This window comes from Nanorana parkeri, unplaced genomic scaffold, assembly GCF_000935625.1.
Source record: "Nanorana parkeri isolate BGI_ZX_2015 unplaced genomic scaffold, ASM93562v1 scaffold362, whole genome shotgun sequence".
Classification (NCBI taxonomy): Eukaryota; Metazoa; Chordata; class Amphibia; order Anura; family Dicroglossidae; genus Nanorana; species Nanorana parkeri.
The window spans coordinates 493,983-517,004 of record NW_017306630.1 but is presented as its reverse complement, the minus strand read 5'-3'; the positions used below and the strand labels follow the sequence as shown (position 1 = coordinate 517,004).

Genomic DNA, 23,022 nt, shown 5'->3' with positions numbered 1-23,022 from the left:
TTTATTATATCATTTCATGTGACGACACAGAAGAAATGACACTTTGCTACAATGTAAAGTAGTGAGTGTACAGCTTGTATATCAGTGTACATGTGCTGTCCCCTCAAAATAACTCAACACACAGCCATTAATGTCTAAACCGCTGGCAACAAAAGTGAGTACACCCCTAAGTGAAAAATGTCCAAATTGGGCCCAAAGTGTCAATATTTTCTGTGGCCACCATTATTTTCCAGCACTGCCTTAAACCTCTTGGGCATGGAGTTTACCAGAGCTTCACAGGTTGCCACTGGAGTCCTTTTCCACTCCTCCATGATGACATCACAGAGCCGACCATGAGGTCGTTATCATGCTGGAATACTGCCCTGCGGCCCAGTCTCCGAAGGGAGGGGATCATGCTCTGCTTCAGTATGTCACAGTACATGTTGGCATTCATGGTTCCCTCAATGAACTGTAGCTCCCCAGTGCCTGCAGCACTCATGCAGCCCCAGACCTGACAAGCCTGTGTGGCAAGCGCTTTGAATACAGCCTCGTGGCCAGAAGTTTTGTTAAAGGAACCACCTGAAGTCGGTGAGACTTGAAAATGGTATTTTGATGACAGAAAAAACTGTACTTTATGTTTCAAACCCCTGCGAGGGAACACCTGTGTGGACTTTTGAGAATATAAGTTAATTCTCCCACACTGTTATGGTTAAATAGAGAAATCACTGTTTAGATCAGGGGTCTCAAACTAATTTCCCTAGGGGGCCACTCGACAAATTTCATACTTTAAAATAAAATTTAACTATATCCGGTTTGGTACTACGGACCCCAATATACTAGGGATGCACCAATACCGATACTAGTATCGGTATCGGTGCAGAGTATTTGGGCGAGTACTCGTACTCGCCCAAAATACTCCGATGCCTAGCCCGATACTTCCTGTATCAGGAAGCCAGGCAGCGCGTCATTACACGCTGCCCAGCTTCCTGATTGGCTGGGAAGCCGGCTAAATACTCCCTCTTCACTCGTGATGAGAAGCTGGCCAATCAGGAAGCCGGGCACCATGTAATGACGCGTCGCTGGGAAGCGAGGGAGCATGGAGCTGGCTTCCCAGCCAATCAGGAAGCCGGGCGTTGCGTCATTACACGGCACCTGGCTTCCTGATTGGCCAGAAAGCCGGCTCCATGCTTTCTCGTCAAATAGTGATTCCCTGCTAACCGGGAAGCCGGGTGGCGAGAATTTACACACCGCCTGGCTTCCTGAATGGGACTTCCGGTACTCGGTATTCGGTGAGTACCGGAAAAAAAAATATCGCTACTCGATACCGAAATACCGCTATCGGTGCATCTCTACAATATACCCACAATAAGGGTCCATTCATAACTGTAGGTTTAGGTGCGATTAGGGATTCCTGCATCAGAAGCTTGCGTTTTCCTGCAGCAGGAATGCCTAATCTGGTCTTTACATTCACCCATTCAAGTTAATGATCAGGTGACAGCAGTTGCATGTAAACTCCTGCACATCGCATGTAATGATATGTGATATTATTACATGCGGTAAGAAAACACTCTCCCTGAATGCACAATCATTGCGTCCAGGGAGAGTGATTGATTCCTAATCGAATGTAATCATATCACATATGATTACATGCGGTGTGCAGGCGTTTACACGTTTAGATGCAACTTCTGTCACCTGATCATTAACTTGAATAGGTGACAGCTGCCGCTTTTAAATGCCAGATTAGGGATTCCTGCTGCAGGAAACGAATGTTCCTAATGCAGGAATCCCTAATTGTGTCTGCTGCAGACCTTACCAATCAATCCTTTCGGCCAGCATTCAGTGAAGACGCCTGCCGTAAGGATCCGAGTGTCAGCTCACAAGCAGCTATGCGGTCAGCATCCGTCAGAGATGCAGACCATGTAGCTGCTCCAGCAAGTCTGGTACGCGGTCCTTGACCGCGTACCAGACTTGTGAGCTGGCTGCGGGCCACACAGTACCGGCTCCCTATAGCTGGTTGGCAATACAGGATATGCCATTGCTTGACTGAGGACTGAGCCTTGTTAGAGCTCAGACACTCTCAGTAGAGTAAGAGTTCTGACCTGCAGACATTATGAATACAGTGGCAAAGCTTCTGGGTACCAATAACGCTGGGGGATCAGCCATTTCAATAGTGGCTGATCTCCATTGCCAGCCCGGGACAGGAAGTGAAGCTTATTTTAAAAAGACAAGTAGCAGGTCACCAGGGAATTAATCAACAATAATCAAATAACCATTAAACCTAAAATAAGATGACTGAGCATAGTAGAACTGAACATATATTAAGCCTTGCTATAGCTATATCGTTTTCATTTTCACCTGTATAGCTGACAGGTTCGCTTTTAGGACCTTAGTCAAAACCCTTCTCACAAAAGAAATCAACGAAAGAGCAAAATATACAAATCTGCTGAAGCCCCATATCTTCTACCAGCTGCTTCAATACAAACATCAAAACAGTACAATAAGGACATAGAGTTAAGAAAAACATCCACAGCTTAGCCTGAGGACGCAGGTCACATGACAGGCTAGGTCAAACAGCAGACACTTTTGTTCATGAACTCCTGGGAGATAGCTGCCATTAAAGTGACCTGAGAGGTCAGAAGCCTGTAAGGTCTTGATTGAAACTAGAATGTCTAGATTTCTGTACCTGAGGCTAAAACTGTAATCATCAGGAAAAAAATTCACCCAGCGGGAATACAATACTTACAAACCTTCACATTTCTTTGCAAAGTCAATTCAAAATGCTGTACCATCATCTCAGCCCAAAACAAATAAGCCAAACCATATTTTTGACTTGCTTCAGTTAAACATTAGATAGATGACGTGCATTTGAGCGCTACAAAAATAATTAAATGACGAATGCATTAAATTACAAAGGATTGCTAACTAAATTTGCTGTGTTTGGTTTTAAGTTGTGCTTAAATGAAGATGGAGAGAAATAATGGCTGTAAAATGCCCCCCCTTTTTGTCTGTATATCAAATTTAATGTCTAAAGTTAAAGTGGAAGTAGACCTAGAAAAATAAGAAACTGATAGAAATGTGATTTTTTTTTTGGCATGATAGACACAACAAGTGTCTTCTGCCAAAAACAAACCAGCTGTTTCTAACTTCTAGCAGTTTTGATCTCTTGAGTACATTGTGCAACTGGGAATTAAGCTGGGTGCCAAGGACATTATAACCCCTGTGTGCAAGCACATAAGGTACATCATCAAAGGCAGCCCAATGATCGGGCAGAGTGACCCGGAAAAAGCAGCAGAGAATATTGGGTCAGCGGTGGAGGGAGCAGCAGCTAACAGAGTAGATCAGTCACCACTGGAGGAGAGTACACTTGTCAGGCAAGTGTCCCAAAATCTGCAAGTATCTCGAAGAGGCGTGCCCTCAAACCGTGTAAGATGTTTGACCCTCAACTTTCTCTTCCCCCTCTTCCCGCCTTTCACTGCCCCCCATCCCCAGCCCAAATAGCCAGACGAAGTGCCTCAATGGAAGCACCCTCTGAAATACAATAGCTGGAGTTGTTGCCTATCAGCCATTTGTCCCCATTGTCTCAAATTAATTTACCTTGGTGTACATGAGCCTTAACTCACCCAATAGGACGTCCCCAGGCCTTTCGATATTTCCATTCTGCTCATGCACATGTTTTTTGCCTCCAAGAGATCCATTTTACTTAATATTGTTAATAATTATATAATTATAATCATACTTAATATTGATGGACCTCTCTTGCTTTCTGCCTTCCTTGACTCCGGACTTGATCTGACTATTCTCTAGCCTGCTGCCTAGGGTTTAGGGGGGGGGGGGTCAATCCTGAGGGCCATGACTCAGTCACAGTTTGCATCAAAGTAAATGGGACCACTAGGGTTTGGCAAAAATGCTGTTTTGAAAATTACGCTTTTGACTAAAAGAGGTTTCCAGGGTTGAAGTCCCTTCCCACATACTTATGATTTTGTGGGCCCAAGTTAAACAATTTATTTGGAGCAACCACAAGCCCAGACTCCAGATGAATACCATTATCCTCCACAAACTTCATGGTGGCTTGGGGGTTCCCCACTTTTCTACATACTATTTGACAGCTCCAAGTAGCCAGCTCACCAAATATCATGCAACATTCAAAGCACTGTATGTGCTACTATAGAGGAAAAAGGAGCAGACCCAGTAAAAGATAAACAATATTTTTTGGCTCCTACTTAATGACAGGCCTAAAGGGAACAACCTAATCACATCTCACTCACTGCAACTTTGAGACTCCATCAAGTGCTTGGCGGACTGATCTCCCTGAATTTGCCCCTATTATTGTATCTACAGTACATGATTCAGAGCTTCTCCCGGCATGGAATCCCCAGAACCCTTCACTCTTAACCTGTTTGGGTCTAACTCATTTCTGGAACTTCAAGCCTGTGGATGGTCTAACAACTATGAAATACCTTAGGGACAAGATCCCCTGCCAGGGAGCTATGTTGTTATCTTCAAATCGTAGATTTTTTTTAGAAAACTCTCTAGGCAATCTCTATCATGAAAAAACCTTACACCATTCAAACTTACATATGAGGTGATCCACATAGGCCTGGCTCAATCTTTGCTCTCTATTTTTATTTCCTGACTTCCCCTAAGACACCCCCTAAAAATGCCGTCTGACGACGGCAACCCGCAGATAGGAGTCAGCCGTCCGTCCGTTTTTTTCTTAACGGGCGGATGGCAAGAGGTTAAGGAAAAATGGGAACAAGACTTGGGCCTGTTCTTAGATGAGGAAACATGGCAACAAATCTGGCTGATTACCAAGTGAATATTGCTCAGTGAATAATTGATGCACTGGAAATGAAATTTAAGCTTTTATTCAAGATATCAAGACATACTTAGTCTCGGCGTGCATTGCCACCCATGTAGCAAATTATTCTTCATGTGTGTAATTTTTATGCTTCATAAGAAAAACATTTAAAGTTTTTATACTTATCAAACTCACACAGGAGTAAAAAAAAGTTATGTTATAAATAATACAGTACATTGAAAGGGAGCATTTCACACGCTTCACAAAAGATGAAGGTGTGCAAGGTGTCTGGGTGTCAGTTGAGGTTTTCAGGTGACCTGTTAGCTCTGTTGTGCCCATATTGCAGTCAGCTATAGTATAAAATAAACTAAACCAACAACAGCGAAGTAAGATATGTCTCAGTGATTTTCCTAGCTCACACAAAGTTGATAGGCTGCAATTGTCTATATACAAAATTTATATCACCATTGTGTAGAAGTTAGCTATTTCAATAAAGCCCAATTTCCTAAAGTACATCAAGCATTCCTCTAGGTTACAGTTTAGTACTGAGGAAGAGACACTGGTGACTGGCTTCCACAACATCCTGCAGATCTTTTAATGTCTCGTTTGATCACAGGAGAGAAGACAAGGTCAGTGAATAGGAGGAAGTAACCAGCATAACTGTGTGCATGCATTTAAAATTAAGCTGAATCCTTTGAAGATAAAAGAAACTGCTTTTGTTTTAAGGATGGAAGGACGTAGCAAATGTCAATGAATTCCCTTCATGATCTCCTCTTACAATTACTTATGGCAAAAATGGTCTCCTAATTTAATCTAAAAGAGAATTTTACCCATATCTTCAAAATAACAACAAAGGCACCTTTAGAGATGTTTAGTAATGACGATCTACAAACAGATACTTATAGATAATTGCCGGCTTTTTATTCTTTGCATACCTTATTCTTCTTTTCCTCCCCAGTCTTCTGACAGTGGCCATTATAACTAAGCGCAGGTTACTAGATCTCCCTTTACTTCCTGGTCCTCTGGCACATGTGAACATCATCTCAGGGAAGGAAAAGGCCTTTCCCTGAGATAACAGATGAGATTCCCCATCAACGCTGATGTAACCTTTCCAGGATGCATAACTTGGGCACAATTGATTCATTTGTACCAACATGGACCAGGACGTAGAAAAAAGAAATTGTAAGTAAAATAAAAATATGTTTGTTTAGCTAATGAATGTGAGATGATTTCATATCAGCTTGCAGAGCTGTATGCTAATGTAATTTTTAGTAAAAGGGGTAAAGGTCTGCTTTAACATCATTTATGTGAAAGTCCAACTCTAGCCAAAACCTTTTTTTAATAGACTGGGAAAAGATTAGAAATTGTGTAGTTTTTATTGTTGTTTATATGTCCTCGTTTGGGGTAATTTCCTTCAGTTTCTGTCCCGATGAAAGGGTGTTATATTTTTCTTTTTTTTTTCTAGATATACTTTATATGTAACATATACAAGTCACCTTGATGTAAATAATAACATGCACAGTTTTGATTCGCCCTTTTCATGTACTCCCTAGATTAAAGCTCACAAAAACTTCCCCAGCCCCTCCCCCCGCCGTGCAATCGGATGCGTGGCAAAACTTTGCCTGCCTTCCGTTCCACTGCAAACGCAAAAAATGCTACTTGATTGCACTGCGCGCACGGGGGGTGGGGGGAAGCATGTAAGCGGTGCCGTTGAATTCAATGCACCGCCATGCCCCCTCCTGCCCCAGAACCCAGGGGGAATTTTTGTGAGGGATTGCGGTGCGTTCCAGCAGCTAACGCTCTGGAACGCACTGCATTCAATGTGAACAAGCCATAAGGCAACTCATTGCAATAACAATTCAAGATCTGTGCTCAATGGAAAAATACTACTATTGCTGCATGGTAAGCCACAAAGGCACCCACCCTTTAAATAACTACCCCACTACAACTAAGCTTGCTAGGTGAAATACATAGTTACACAGTTACATAGTAGAAACGGTTGGACCTATGTGTGCAAGTCGGTTTGTGTATGTGTCACTTTGTCTTTTTTATAGAGTAAACACATCCTTGGATATTTTACTCAGCAAGGAAGACATCTAGAAGTTTTTTTAAATTTGTGAATACTCCCAGCTTATACCACTACTTGGGGATGGGAGTTGCACCCTTTTGATGCTCTGACAGTAAAGAACCCTCTCAAGTCTCAACAATTTTAGATTAAACCTCCTTTCCTTCAAACTTAAAATGTGGATATGTGTTCTTGTCAGGGACCCAATATTATACAAGTTGTTACATGTCTCTTCTTAAGATCCCCTCTCTAAGATAAAGTTTAATTTATTTAATCGTTCCTCATAGCAGGGGACCTTCAGCCACCTAATTCATTTTGTGCCCTTCGCTTGACTCTTTTCAATTCTAGGACATCCCTGCTGTTAATTGGTGACCAAAACTGGACTGCATACTTTAGGTGAGGTCAGACCAGTGTTATGTAAAAGGGACAGAAGTATTGATCAATCACTTGAATAAATACCCTTTTCAATGCCTGATATTCTGTTAATTTTGCTAGTGACCGCTTGGCATCGCTTACCATTACTATGTCTGTGGTCCACTGATCCTCAAATCTATTTCCATCTTTGACTCTCCTAGTGTAACCACTCCTAATGAGTATCTTACCTGCAAATATTTAGCACCCAGATGCATAACATTTTTCAATATTAATCCTCATCTGCAAAGTCTCAGCCCACCCCTCTATTTAATCCAGGTCTTCCTGTAATGCTGCTATAGCCTGTGCTTAAGTTATTTCTTTGCATAATTTTGTATCATTTGCAAATGCAGAAATTGCACTCTTTAAGTGACACTACATTTCTTGTATGCATGTTGGCACTGTCCTTCCTTCTGGAGGGTGGCTACTTTTGTTCTCTATGGTCCCCGTGTGTGCTGTGAAGTACCCACCACTCCAAGGTACTTGAATGCATTTTTCAGATTTCACTCCTGAGTTTAGTGTCACTTTAATTCCAATAGTATTGATCAATCACTTGAATAAATACCCTTTTCAATGCCTGATATTCTGTTAATTTTGCTAGTGACCGCTTGGCATCGCTTACCATTACTATGTCTGTGGTCCACTGATCCTCAAATCTATTTCCATCTTTGACTCTCCTAGTGTAACCACTCCTAATGAGTATCTTACCTGCAAATATTTAGCACCCAGATGCATAACATTTTTCAATATTAATCCTCATCTGCAAAGTCTCAGCCCACCCCTCTATTTAATCCAGGTCTTCCTGTAATGCTGCTATAGCCTGTGCTTAAGTTATTTCTTTGCATAATTTTGTATCATTTGCAAATGCAGAAATTGCACTCTTTAAGTGACACTACATTTCTTGTATGCATGTTGGCACTGTCCTTCCTTCTGGAGGGTGGCTACTTTTGTTCTCTATGGTCCCCGTGTGTGCTGTGAAGTACCCACCACTCCAAGGTACTTGAATGCATTTTTCAGATTTCACTCCTGAGTTTAGTGTCACTTTAATTCCAACATAAATGTTGAATATAAAAAAAAAAAAAAACTAAAAAACTTAAAAACGTTCTTCTCTGCTACCAAGATCTTTTCTGCGTAACACTGCATGGCGCCACAAGGGCTCTGCAAGCAAAACATTCTAGTTGGGTCCCCTTCTAGTGCATGTGGGTGCTGTGGCCCCATTTATTCCTATAAATGGACTGGAGACCATCATGACTACAGAACCATAAAAAAAAAATGATATACGCAATTATGAACAGAAGCCGGCAAATACATTTTGCCAGACAGGCCACGCAGTGAAGATATCAAGAGCAGGGAAGAAGCTAAGTATTTCACCATGCAAGCTTTGCTATGGGGGAGGGGGAGGCAGTTTACTAAACTAAACCCAAGGACAAAAAAGTTTAATACATTGCAGCTTAGCAGTCCTTAGATGTGATGGCTGCATTTGTTTTCTTTTTTTCCAGACTAAGAACATTTTCAACATGTCACTTCTGATGAAACGAGCGCTCCAGGCAGTGCCATTAGCCCTATACTTCTTGAAGATCACAAGTGATGCTTGCAGCTGTCACATTTCTTGTATTTATTGAGCCACATGTGGCCACCCTAAGTTGCAGTTGTCATTTGTACTAGTTCAGCACCTGATTCACACAGTGCCTGCCTTGATAATTCACCCTTCTCTCTTGGCTCTAATGTTGTCTGCAATCAACAGAGTGCTGACAGCTCTCAGCCATAGCTATCCTGCCAGACTAATTTGCATATGAAATGCAATTAAGCCAATAATGATAACAATATAACTATTTAAAAGTACAACGAAGTCCCCACCGAGTTCAGGAGATTTGTAAGCAAAGAAATGGGTCAAATTGACATTCATTGTTATCTGCATTGAAACATTTATTGGTATAAAACTGCACAGAGGCAAATTACTTCTGAAAGTGAAGTATATTTTGTTGAAAATGCCGGTCCCTTAATCATGTTCTCTGACATGTAATGAAACCTATCACTGCTATTGAACAAAAACTAGGCCAAGGGCCTGAAGCACTCAGGATTTTGGCTTGTGATTACTGAGACAGTCTTTTCAGTTTCTAGCATTTTGAAAAAGATGGCAACATTATAACCCTGCTTTAAAAACACAAAACTAGTAGAATTTACATAGGAGGACCATAGCAATACAATATTTGTGGTTTTTATCTTCCTTCTAGCTCCACTACATTGGTGGGACAATATCAATTTGTGGACTCTGAATAGGGCAAACTGGAGGTGGTTTTGATATTTAGATGAGGGTTTAGAGTAGATGTAAACATAAATTAACCCTTAATTATAAAAAAAATTTAATTATAACATTTTTAGAGGTATGGTTTTACACATAACATTTCTCTGTGACTTCCAATATACTTTAGACTTGTGCGCCGTCAAAAAATTTGTTTTGTTTTGGAATATCCGTTATTTCGTATTTCGTAATTCGTGTCGGAAACTCAATTCGGATTCGTACGAAATACGAATTTTCGTTAGTTTCGGCACATTTTCGTAACTTTACGAACATTCGTTATGATTTAGTCAAAAAGCAAAATAGCTTTGTTAATATTGGAGTTGAGGTTTTTTTTTAATCCGAAATTCGGATCCGAAATCCGTTAACGGAATTCGTATTTTTCGTTTGGTTGACCAATCAGAGGTTTTCTCTTCTGCTGCTGAGAGTTGCATTACAATACAGGCAGGAAATACGAAATTCCGTTAACGGATTTTCGTTCCGTTACGAAATTCCGATTTCGGATCCGAATTTCGTATTTCGGATTAAAAAAAAAAACTACCATCAACTCTAATATATTAACAAAGGTATTTTGCTTTTTAACTTCATCATAACAAATGTTCGTAACGGAACGAGATTCCGTCAACGGAATTTCGTATTTCCTGCCTGTATTGTAATGCAACTCTCAGCAGCAGAAGAGAAAACCTCTGATTGGTCAACCAAACGAAATACGAATTCCGTTAAGGGATTTCGGATCCGAATTTCGGATAAAAAAAACAACTCATCAACTCCAATATTAACAAAGCTATTTTGCTTTTTAACTTCATCATAACGAATGTTCGTAACGGAACGAAATTCTGTCAACGGAATTTCGTATTTCATGCCTGTATTGTAATGCAACTCTCAGCAGCAGCGGATCCGTATTTCGGATTTAAAAAAAAATCTTGTCATGTTGTTCAACCTCATTTACAGGGGTAATATTAGTTCCCGTTTCAAAGAAATTGGGACCCGAAATTCGTTAACGGAATTTCGTGTTTCGGATATAATTTGGAAACTGCAATTCGGATTTCGGAAGCTTCCGAATTTCAGGAAAATTCGTACGAATTTCGATTCGTAACGAAACGAATCGCACATGTCTAATATACTTGTATTTCACAGAGGGCGGGGCACTGTCCGTGGTGGACTGTGGAGCACTGAACAGCATTCCATGGGGATACTTGCAGGAGGCTGGAGGGCACTGTCTGTCTGCAAGGGACTGTCAGGACTTAGTAGGCAGGTAAGTAAGGGATGCTTGTAGGATGCAGTCCCTCCCCACATAATGATGTCTTCTCAATATAGGCACCGGCTGAGAAGTGAGGTGATATTTTCCCTTCTTGGAAACCCATGCTAACTAGAGGTCCGTAATTGCTGTGCATCAGGGGAGCCATTGATTCAAAATGCCACCCTAAAATGCCTGTTGAAGCTGTACCCGGTGCTAGAACCTGCTGCCACTCTGCAGTGTATTCTGGATCCTGCGGGGATCCAGAACACTTTAACCTGTATCGCTTTCAGCAGCAATGGGGCCCTAAGCTACAGCTTATGTGGCCTAGGGGCAATTCTGACTTCACTCTGCTCTCTTATCCTGTTAGTATTTTTCCTTGTCAGCATCATGAGCAGGTAGCAGAACCTGACCGGCTCAGAATACTGCCCCTCCCCTTTCCAGTCTAAAATCTACTAGACAGAGGATTACTAGAAGCTAATGTTTAGTTCTAAAGTGCATTTCCACTTCTGCAGTCAAATTTGAGAAAACCCCACTATATGTTTATGTGTTTCCATTTACACAGCATAACAGAAAATATGTATTTTTTTAAACTATTGCTTTTAACTGTTTCTTTGGTGAAGGCCTTTGTGCATATTCCAGGCCACTCTGTGAAAATTGAGGGACAGACTGAGCTTTCTCTCATAACGCCTTGTTAAGACAATGTTCAAATCTAGTTTACAGCTAATAATAAAATCTACCAGCAGAGTACCAACGGTGAATTAGCTTAAACATTACTTCCCAAAGCCCACTCCTTAATATTACATAGGAGAGAAGCTAGGTAGGATTTTCTAAGCAAGTAAAAAGAACTTAAAATGTAAGCAGCAATTTTTAAATATGTTTTAAGTTATGCAATGCAAATTGGAACATAAAAAAGGAACATAAGGAAGTGTGTTATCCTAATTTAGCTGCAAAACTGGAAATACCCCTTAAAATTCCTCTCTTTGTATTTCAGTACTCTAGTAAAGTAAATGCAAAAAGGTAAAAGGTGTGGTGTCATGCCCCACTCCAGCACACTCCTCTACCTTCTTTCTATAAATGTACTTTATAAGTAAGGACTGCGGTGTTAACTATTATCTCCAACCGTCCTTCTAAAGCTGCCCATACACCTGACGATTATCGTGCGATAATCGCGGGTGATCCCGCGATCGTACGATATTCGTAAGGTGTATGGGCAGCGTGAGACCACATATACTGTAAGGTCGTACGACTTTCGTCGTCTTACGAGCACCCTAGATAACCCGCCGAAAGTCGTGCAATTTTGGGCGGGTTGGTAGCGCGATCGCAAGACGAAAGCGTAGGCGCACACTGCCCGCTCACCATCGCAATCATCTGTAAGCCCTCCCCTCAGCGGGAAGGACTTGCGATGATCGCAAGTACGATCTGCCTGTGCAAGATGGGCAGGTGGTACGAAATTTTAATCACCTTACAACCATCGCACAACGAAAGTCGCGCGATGGTTGTAAGGTGTATGGACACCTTTAGACACCAAAGGCTCTGAAAATCTTCCATCATTGCAGACATTGTCCATTATTTCTCCAGGTTATGCTTACACTGTCATCTAGTGGTGTAATTATGCACAGAAGCTGCTTTACATACCAGTAGCACACTTTGACAATTACTACACAAAGTAACAACTCTTATCTTTAGCACCCAACCTGGCACATTTGAAAATTAGATCCCTGGAAGAGAAGTGCTACAGGTACAGACAAAAGATAAGTCTTAAAAGCAAGCATTTTGGAGTCGACAATTCTTGTTCCAATAATTATATATTTCACATAATGGGATCCTCACAGCAGTCCAAAATGAGCAGAAAAATGTATCTCTAGAAGGGTAAATTTTTTAGCTGTTTTCCATTCTATGTATGACCTTGTTGCGTATCTATCTATTCATGATCAGATAATCACAAGGTCTTTCTCAAAACACATGCGCTTGTGATACATATTTGCCTGGAAACATAATTTAATATTATCTTACACCATTCCAGGTTTATTTGGGAGCCTATTATTTTCTTAGAAGAAAACACTATCAGGGGTTATACAAGAATCCTATCCTACCCCCCTCTGTTGGCTCTCTGTGTGTGGCCCATCCCCTGTTGGGCACCAGGGAGAAAAAACAAGTTCCTAAAGTGTCAGCCTCATCTCAGTGCCAGCCACATGGGAGCGGGGTACAGTGGTTCCCAGTACTCAATGCCAGGGTTATTCAGACAGCGGCGCATAGGCTGGCAAAAGTAATCTCGCTTTAGGCAATTAGGAGTGGAGGACTCCTTCAGCAAACAGGACTGCAGCTGTTTACCAAAAACTCTTGTTTCCCAGAGTAAGCTACTGATGTTGGAAGCAGTACAGCTTGCTTCAGGTAGACTGAGGGTGCAATGTACTAAGAGCAAATTCACAAAAACAAAACGATTGAGTGGCCCTATAGACGTACGAGGGGGCACACTCGAGCCCCCTTTATTTAGTTTATTACACTGCCCTATACACACCTCTACCTCCATTTCTCCTTTTTGTTTGTCTTTTCTTTACATTTTCTTACTTTCCAATGACACCATTGCTTTTCCCCATGTAAGTGCTCTATCATTCCTATACTTCCATATTAAAAACATTCATATACTTGGCCAGATAAGAAGAATCCCATCACAACGCCCAACAAAAGACGATAAAAGGCACAACAGACCTATATCATAATAGCTTAATTGCTGCTCTTGAGTGTTATATACAGTGAATGCCCATATAACACTGTAATAATGATGCATTACACAACGCCAATATCTACACATTATCTAATGGCAGCAAATGTCTGCTCTTGTTCACAGTAAATATAATTCTATTGTTGAGGATAAATCTCAGCATATTTCAAAAGTGTACCTGGTATCTAGTACAAGGTATAGGATTATCAAGGCTTGAAAAATGTTAGGGCGTCTCACTAGTCAGTCAAAAAGCCTTGCAATTTATGGTAACATTTTTAAGGGACAGATAGAGCTTTCTTTTGGAGGTATATACCTACTGGGGTTTGGAGGTAATCACTACTGGGGTTTTTATTCTTCTACTATATAATGAAAAAAGTACCATAAATTTCGGAAAAAAAATGTTTTCCCTATGTTATCTTATAAAACATTCATTCTTACCCATATTTTTTGGTAAAATATAAAAGACGGGGTCACGTCGGGTAAATTAGATACCAAACACGGCAAGCCTTAAAATTGCACGCGCCCGCAAAATTGCACAAAACGACCACGCCAAAAATTGGCCATAGGCGACGCTTTAAATGCTCATCAGTTTAGTGTTATCAGTGACTAATGGCCCTAAAATTATTGCTCTCACTCCGACGTTCGCGGTGATATGTAACATGTGCGGCACAATCGATGTTTTTGCAGGTAGCACCCGGCGCATGTTTGCATGTGTATGTGGGGAGCGGGGACTTGTAGCTTTTTTATGCTTCTTTAATTTTTTTATTACTTTTTTTTTAACACAACTTTATTGCTATCAATATTGCTATTGCTAAGAAGCCACCTATGTGATAGCCAATTTATAGGACAGATCCTCTTTATGGAGACACCAGGGGTCTCCAGGACCCCTAATGTCACCTAGGGACCCCCAGAGAAGCTGATGAAGCAGAGATCTGCTTCACCAGCTTCTCCCCAGCTTCTGTAGCCAAAGAGTGACAGCAGAATGCGGAAGTGATGTAAAATACATCACTTCCTGCATTCGGGGACGGAAGGAGATCGGAGGGAGATCGTGTACCGATCCTGTACACGAAGACATGTGTAGTGTCAAACCACTTGTAAATTGTATAGTTCTTCAGTGTTATCGCCACCCGCAATCTCCGCCAGATTGTGACATCTGTGGCTTCCTCATTCTGAAGGCATTTCAGCCCCAGCAGCTTTCCTCCTCCTTTTGGGCCCCTGCAGCTCCTTCCTTTCGCTCTTCGGCCTCTGCAGCGCCTCCCTGAGGCTATCTGCAGGGGCTGTGGTCAGAGCTGGAAGCCCAGTACTTCCAATCTTTACGCTGTGACAACATCTAAATGCAAACAAAAGGTGTGCAAAGTACACTTACACTTTGTTTTATTTAAAGATTAGCCACACCCTGAGCAGAAAAGTCTGCAGAGTGAGACCCTTGCTCTCTATGTGTAAGCAGCGGTCTCTCCACAGAGGGCTGACAGCCACTACTGAATTACACCTATAGCTCTGCAATCAGCAAAGCTCACACAGACAACTGATTGGAAAGCTCTGGCTTTGACTCAGAAGGGGGCTTGTCAGACCTCTGCAAAAAGATCACAGCTTCCACACTGAAAGCAAGGGTCCAATCTGCAGTTTCTGGCAGGGGACAGGCTTTTCCACTCAGGCTGTGGTTGCTTTTTAATGAAAATTAACTGTAGGACATTGCACACCTTTTATTTTGATGCATCTGGAATGTATTTAATGGATTCAAACAAAAGGTTTGGCTGAGCTTTAACTGACAAAAATCAACATGTGAAAAACCTGGTTAACTCTACTTATAACAGAAGACACACTACTAACGTCACAGTACACACAACATGATGACAAGCTAGGAATTCTGAACCTGGTAACCGTTTAAGCTTGTGCCCAAGCATTTATGAATAAGTGTAAAGGCAAATTATAATATACGAGAGCCATCACTGACTCGTGCTCACCTTATATCTCTGCTCCTCCGAAAGGTCTCTTACCCCTTTTAGCGCAACAAACACCTGGTAGTGAGGGTCAGAGCCCCCAGAGAATGGACCTGTGAAAAGAAAAGACATAATTTTGCTTTACAATCTATAAGAAGACGTTTATATTTCATTCTTTATTGAATGTAAACAATTAGATAATGTATGATGAGTTTACATAAGCCTAACCTACCCTAGTAGTCCCAACATAAACTGGCTGTGAAAGAGCAAAGAGTGAAGTAAAACCATTGCCTACACAAAGCAGAGGCATGTAGTTTGTGAACCAGCACCGTTTTAAACCTGAAAATAATTATTCAGTGTAGCAATGCATGAGGTTCAGTGTAGAAAATGTAAACATAATCTCTCTGCACCCTCGTACACTTACCTGTCCCAAGCTGTCCGCTCAATTTGCCTGCAGGAGTGCAGTTTAGTGACGTTTTATCCCAGGGTAAGTTCTGTTTTGGTCTGTGTCAGATCTTACACAGTTATTGACCTTCTCCTCTCCCACGTGACAGTGTTTAAGCATGGTGATTGGCAGTTCAGGCCTGAGCCTGGAAGGAAGTCACATGCTCCACCATACCAAGAAGATGCAGCAAATCAGGGGGTGACGGATGCCCTATCAAGAAAACCTTAAAAAAGGATATGTACAAGAGGTGCTGGGAGTTCAACATTTACTTGTTCAAAGAATTGAGGAGAACATAAGCTTTCAACGAGCTCACTGGCTTTGGTAAGGCTGCTCACATGAAGTAAGGCTTCCCTCCAGTGGTTACCAATGGATACCAATAGCTCCAATTTGTCCATTTACTAATCAGCTTGTCTGTACTGGGTGGATTGCTGGGACTTGCCTTTCAGTTGTTTGCTCTTGGCCAGAGACTGTCTTATCCAATTTAAGTTGTTACACAGAGTCTTTTTTACATCGTTGGCATTATCCAATGGAACCAGCAGACTTTTTTCATGTGTTCTGGACTCCTAATACAGTAAACTCCCAGTTATCCGGCACCCATGGGGACTGGTAAATGCCGGATATCTGTAGTTTCTGTTCTGGTTGCTTGAGAGTTACTAATAACTCTCAAACAAGAACCCCCCATCCGCCCCATTTATCTGCTGGCTAGATTCTGCTATTGGCTATTTCAAATTGCCATAGCCAATAGCAGGCTGGCTATTGCACACACCCACTGCCCATTGTTTACATTCACCTGCCAGCTGAGGAATCTAGCCGTCAGCCGCAGCAAGATATAAACAGAGAATTTTGTTAGCAACTAAATAAATGTAGTAGCTAACAAAATTGTTAGTGTGCACATGTCAATCAAGCAGCTGGCAATAAAAAATGAGGAATATATATATCATTTTTTTTTCTGGTTGCTTGAGAGTTCTGGTTGCTTGAATGTCGGATAATGGGCAGTTTACTGTATTATGGAATATTGGAGAGAGGTTATCTGGGTTCTGCACGACTTGACTTATTTTAATATCCAACCCTCACCCCAACTTTGTTTGTTGAGACTTACTGAATATTTGACCCCTGGACTGAATATTTGACCCCTGGAGTGACTACCAACACTTTGTTGGGGATCCTTCTTTTTTGGGCCACGTTCACACTAAGGCGTCATCATTTTTGCGCATTTGTATGCACGGTTTCTGCTAGCTTTTTTTGCTTGTTCATGCGCATTTTACACATTCTTGCACCTGTTAAGCGTGCACACATGAAGATGGGCGTTTTCACTGGCAGTTTGAGAGACACCGCCGCCAATGGTCAAATGCATGTACAAATGTGCAATATCGGGTGCAAAAATGTGTAAAACGCTTCTGCTGCGTGTTTCCTGGTGTTTCCATTGAAATCTATGGTGAAAAAACGAGCTGCAAACTGCCAAAAGAAGCTTGTGTGCTTTTTTCTGCATTTAACATTTTGCTGCTCAGGTGTGAACAGGGGCTATTGAAAATCTTGGCGTTTCTTGTGTTGGGAGTTTTGAAGCTCATTTTCTACTGCTCAAAAACGCCTCAGTGTGAACAGGGCCTAATGCATGCAAAGATATTATGCTTCACTGGAAGAAGCTGGCTGTGCATTTTAACATGTGCGGGGGGAAAAAACTGACAGCGAAAGGGTTAATGGTTCATAGTATAATCACATAAAGCAGCTTTCGGGGCAAAACTATTCCCCATCCACCAGGACTTACTAACTTTGTCAGAACTCAAACAAACTCAGCAACACTGATTAGCATACAGATCTGTATAATGTCTACTTTGCTTATTCATGGAAGATGAGGGAAGCAATATGCTAGTGTTAAGAATGGCCATCTTAAATAGAGGCCCAATTCCTGTAAATGGGGAGCTTTCCAATGACCCTTCATAAGAGTGCGGGTGCATCACTATATCACTGCAAAGTACCTGCACAAATGTCAAAGTCAACCATCAAATAACAGGTATCTTCTTTAATACCCCAACAAAGTTAAAACTTACTACCTACCCATAATTCCACTCTCTGCACAGCAGTAGTTGAGAAGGGAGGCTCCAGGCCACAAGCCTACAGTTTGGAGAAGAGATTTATAGAAACTAGATTCTGAAATGCGCTCTCCACGGACACTCAGGGTCTGGCTTTTCCTGTAAAATAATGATTTTCAGATGATTCAGGGATGTAACGATACATAATTGGCAGATTAATAATGTGAATTAACAATTCCTTCCCACACAGCAACCTCCTCATGTATCACTTGCCCCTCCCCTTTTAGATTGTAAACCCTCACGGGCCGGGCCCTCCTTACCATCTTGTATATTGAATTGTATTGTGATTGTAATGTCCGCCTTATTTTCTAAAGCACTGCGCAAACTGTTGGCGCTATATAAATCCTGTATCATAATAATAATAATGTGAATAGAAAAAAAAGGGTCCATGCTTAATCCTTAATGACAACAGAAAAGATGATTGCAGTATTACACACCTGTAAAGGAGTTCCAGTATGGGACTGCGATTATGGAAGCCAGTGACTTGTACAATGTCCCCAAGACGGTACCTGAAACATACAGGATCTCATTTATCTTTATGGTAGCATAAACATTTTTCTAGACACATAGATCCTTACTAACTTTAACCTTATTAAACCATTTTGAAGACTATAATTCTTAAAGTCAAAATGTTTTATGCCATTTCAAATGCTGATTAAATCACTTACAATGGATGTTGATTCTTGATGTTTAAAAGTTTTAGTTTCCTGCAGAATCATCTCCTGAGCACTGGCCCTGATATCCTGTTTAGGGTGACTCCTTTCCCTTGCAGGATCCTATGGAGCTACCCTTGTGTGTAGGGATGCACCAATGCCGATACTGGACATTTTCACAAGTACTCACAAGCCCTCATACTAAGCACTAGGGATGCACCGATACCGATACTAGTATCGGTGCCGATACCAAGTATTTGGGTGAGTACTCGTACTCGCCCAAATGCTTCGATACCTAGCATGAGTACTTCCTGTATCAGGAAGCCGGGCAGCGCATCATTACACGCTGCCCGGTTTCCTGATTGGCCAGGAAACGGCTCCATGCTCTCTCGTCACTTGTGATGAGAGAGCATGGAGCCGACTTCCCGGCCAATCAGGAAGCCGGGTAGCGTGCAATGACGCGCTGCCTGGCTTCCCGATTGGCCAGGAAGCTAGCAAATCCGGAAGCCGGGCGCCGTGTAATGACACAGCGCCCAGCATTCTGATTGGCCGGGAAGCTGGCATCATGCTCCCTCGTCATCTCATGAATCATAATATTAAGAAAGTGACCTTAAAGCATTAGTTTGTATTGCTTTAGAAAAAATGTGACCTGTCCCTTTAAGAAAAAGTATCGGTAATTGGTATCTGCGAGTACTTGGTCTTAAAAAAGTGGTATCGGTGCATCCCTACTAAGCACCGATACAGGCACTTTACATTTTTAAATAGATTCGGCTGCCGTAAGGTCCCGCACTTGCTGGGGACCTCCCGGCAGCCTTGTGTGAACTTCGCAGCGGCTGTTTACAGCGCCGGTCCTGCCGAACATCTCCGCGTCCTTCCCACTGCCCGCGCCCGCCCAAACAGCCATCGTGAGACCCGCCACCTACATCTGTCCGCAGAGCCATGGTGAGACCTTACATAGCACTGGAGAGACCTGGCACAGCCCTAGTGAGACCGCACCTGCCAGCACAGCCCGGGTGAGACCCAAACACAGCCCTGGTGTGACCACACAGCCTTGGTGTGACCGCACCCTTCCGCACGCAGTTCTGGTGAGACCGCACTTCCCTAATGAGACCGCATCCGCCAATATGCAGCCCTGTTGAGACCGCACGCACCCGCAGACAGCCCTGGTGAGACCACACAGCCATGGTGAGACCCGGACGCAGCCCTAGTGAGATCCGCACACAGCCATGGTGAGATCCGCACACAGCCCTGGTGAGATCCGCACACAGCCCTGGTGAGATCCGCACACAGCCCTGGTGAGACTGCCCCCCGCCCGCAGCTCTAGTGAGACCGCATCCACCAGCTCACAGCCCTGGTGAGAGCGAACAGCAATGGCGAGACCCGCATGCAGCACTTGTGAGACCGTACAGCCATGGTCTGTCTTGCATGTTTGCAGGGAAATGAGAGTAAATCAGTTAAAACACACAGGGGAGGATTTGCTAAAATACAGGAAACAAATATTAGACAGGAGTTTAGCTTTTAATGCAAACATCAGAAACAAAAATCAACAATACTGCATATATAAATGAACACCTCACTTGTGGCTTTCTTTGACAACACACATCATTTTCTCTGCTTATGACAACCCTGGAGTATGTCATCATATGTAAATGACCTAGGACCATTAGGTCTATAAAGGTGTTCCTCTAAATGTTGTCGGATCTCTTTGTATGTCGTCTTTTATAATATTGAACAAGATTAGATGTTCTGTTTTGCTCTTTTTCTTAGTAAAGCTTTTTGCATCTTCACAAATAAATTCCCATGTCAGTATGAAACATTTCCTCTATGTTTCCCTCCCTTTACCCCCTCTAAGATAACCTGTTCTTAACATAAAACTTTTTGTAATATCACAATTTGCTGCAAACTGCAGTGTCTCAGCATGGGGAGTCCATACCCAGTAAGGATAACAGAGCAACGGGCGGTCATGCTGTCTTACAAGGACAAGCTCCATACTTGACTTTCTATTCTCTTGGAGTACTTTTTTCTTTTATTTTGTCACCTAAATATGTGCAAAATAATAAAGTACAGACAATGTTAACTTATATCTCGTTTGCCTATTGCACAAATTATCTATAGCAAGTCCACTTTTACAATAAATACAAATTAAGTAGCAAAATACCAAATGCAGAGTAAAAGTTGAATTGCAAGATATAGTTTTGTTACAAATACAGTACCTTCTATTACTCAGTGATTAAACAGTGGCGAGTGTGGATTTGAGGAGGTGGATGTATTGGAAGGACACTGGGGATTTCACTATGTGCCATAGACTAGAGATGTGGATGCTCGGTGATACACAGATGCTATGGAGGTGAGGTTGATGAGATTATAGTGATAAATATAAAGATATGCAATGACTGCATTGGTGTGATGGAAAATTCATCGTTTGACAGATCATTGAGAAGTCATTTTGTACATTTCCCTCTAGTACCTATGGTAGCAACTGTTGGAGGTGATTTTATACAACATTTACAAGGAGAATATAAGCAGACTGGGATCCTACTATGGCCAATAAGTTTGAGGGTTTGTGGCAAAAATTAGTAACAATCTATTGCACTGCTTAGTTTTTTCCCCTGATCAGTAACAATAGCTAATGATCTTAAGGAATGTATAACTAATCTCCCCGACTATAAAAGGGTGGACTCACAGCTAAAAATTCTGTGTGGGGAATATTTAGGAAGAGATACTTTTGGTATACTGTTCATTGAAGGTGGACTAAATATCCTTTGGGACCCCCTGTGCTCACAGCTCTATAGACTTAACAATCCTTCCTGGGACTATTTATTTCTTTTGGTTTCCTAATGATTTATATACTTTATATGTTACATTTGTGAGGTTTTGTTTTGATGGCTTGTCTTTAGGGTTAATATTTACATAAAGCTGCCCTTTTTACGCAGCATTATACCACATTGTGGACGTTGTATACCACATTGATGTGCGGAAACTAGTGACCAGCAACCAAAAGAACTCCTTATTCACCCCTCTTGCCATAGTACAAATAACAGCTAGGCATACTGTTTACCTCCAAAAAAATAATGCTATAATAACAGGCAGGCCTAAAATGAGACATGTGGTCTTCACTTTTAAGAAGATGCTTAAGAAGATGCTTACATTTCATGATTGTCCAACTATTTAATATCCCTGAATAAAATCACTGGCTGGTGCTCCCAGCCATATCCTGTCTCACAAACATAAGCTTAAGGTGGCATTTTTTAAGGTGATGGGCTTCCTTTGAAGAAACTGAAATATTGCTCACCTGTAAAGTCCATCTCTATTAGTTATAACCAGCTCGTAGGGTTTCCCCTTAGAGACATCTTGAATACACAGTGTATGTGGCTGGTCTTGATCGCTGGTATCCACAGTGATAAACTCAAAGAATGCAGAACTGGGACACAAGACGTATTGAGGTATACTTTCTACAGGTGACAAATTCACACCACAAAGACCTGAGAAGAAAACACAATCAAGATAAAGGACAACCGAAGCTTGAAAATATAAAACATAGGGAAAGAAAACTAACAGGGTTATTTACAAAATGGTGAAGAGTTTGGGGAAGGCAGGAGAAGTGAACAATCTAGGACAACATAGCTGAACTAGAAAGTGAGCTGAATTGGAGAATGTTTCCAAATCAGCTATGTTGTCCTAGATTGTTCACTTCTCCTGCCTTCTCCAAACTCTTCAGCCTTTTGTGAATAAACCTGTCAATTTGCTTATAAAGGACCTGCTTTTTATCTTTGTAAACCCACTCTGTTAACAATTAGGCAATCTAAGAGGTGAAAACATTTGAGGCCAGCATATATATGCTCAAACAGTATTAATAGTGGAGATGAAGTCATATGACAAGCATCCTGAATGAAAAGCATGCACTTTCTGTGGTTCCTTGGGAAGCTTTAGTTTAATCCAACAATCATACTGTAAGCTTCTTCTGATGGATGTTAGACTGTTAGCTCCTCTGGGGTTGGGAACATATGTGAATAGTTAATAGTTCTTTGCCTCATTTTCATAAATGTCGTATTAGGTGGAGTTTTAGAAAAAGATATTGAAAATGCAAGCAATTTTCCTGTTCAAGGCACAAAACAAATTACCTTGGGTTTTCAATTCTTGCACTCACTGTCAAATGTATTTAAAGTGAACTTGGGATTGGGGGGAGGGCCTGCAGCTGCTAATATGTACCTTTTCTCTCTCACCCCTCTGTTTCCCAGAAAGTGCAAAGTGACATTGCCAATACTTCTGGGTATGGGGAGCATGTGGTTCCCTCACCTTCCTCCTACATGACAGCATGGGTCCCTGGCAACTGGCTGACCTGGAGTGTCGGGGGGGCAGAGGTGTGGTAAGTGTAAGCAC

General features: G+C 41.8%; 1 protein-coding gene across 1 annotated transcript in view; it reads right to left on the bottom strand.

Annotated features, from left to right (window-relative positions):
• The window catches only part of GHDC (GH3 domain containing), a 56,376-nt gene that overhangs the window by 16,223 nt on the left and 17,131 nt on the right, over positions 1-23,022 (bottom strand). The window contains exons 5-8 of the mRNA XM_018558831.1: positions 21,935-22,124; positions 18,427-18,498; positions 17,955-18,088; positions 15,479-15,567 (exon numbers count right to left, since the gene is read on the bottom strand). Of these exons, the coding sequence (XP_018414333.1) occupies positions 15,479-15,567; positions 17,955-18,088; positions 18,427-18,498; positions 21,935-22,124 (485 nt within the window). The remainder of the gene's footprint in view (positions 1-15,478; positions 15,568-17,954; positions 18,089-18,426; positions 18,499-21,934; positions 22,125-23,022) is intronic.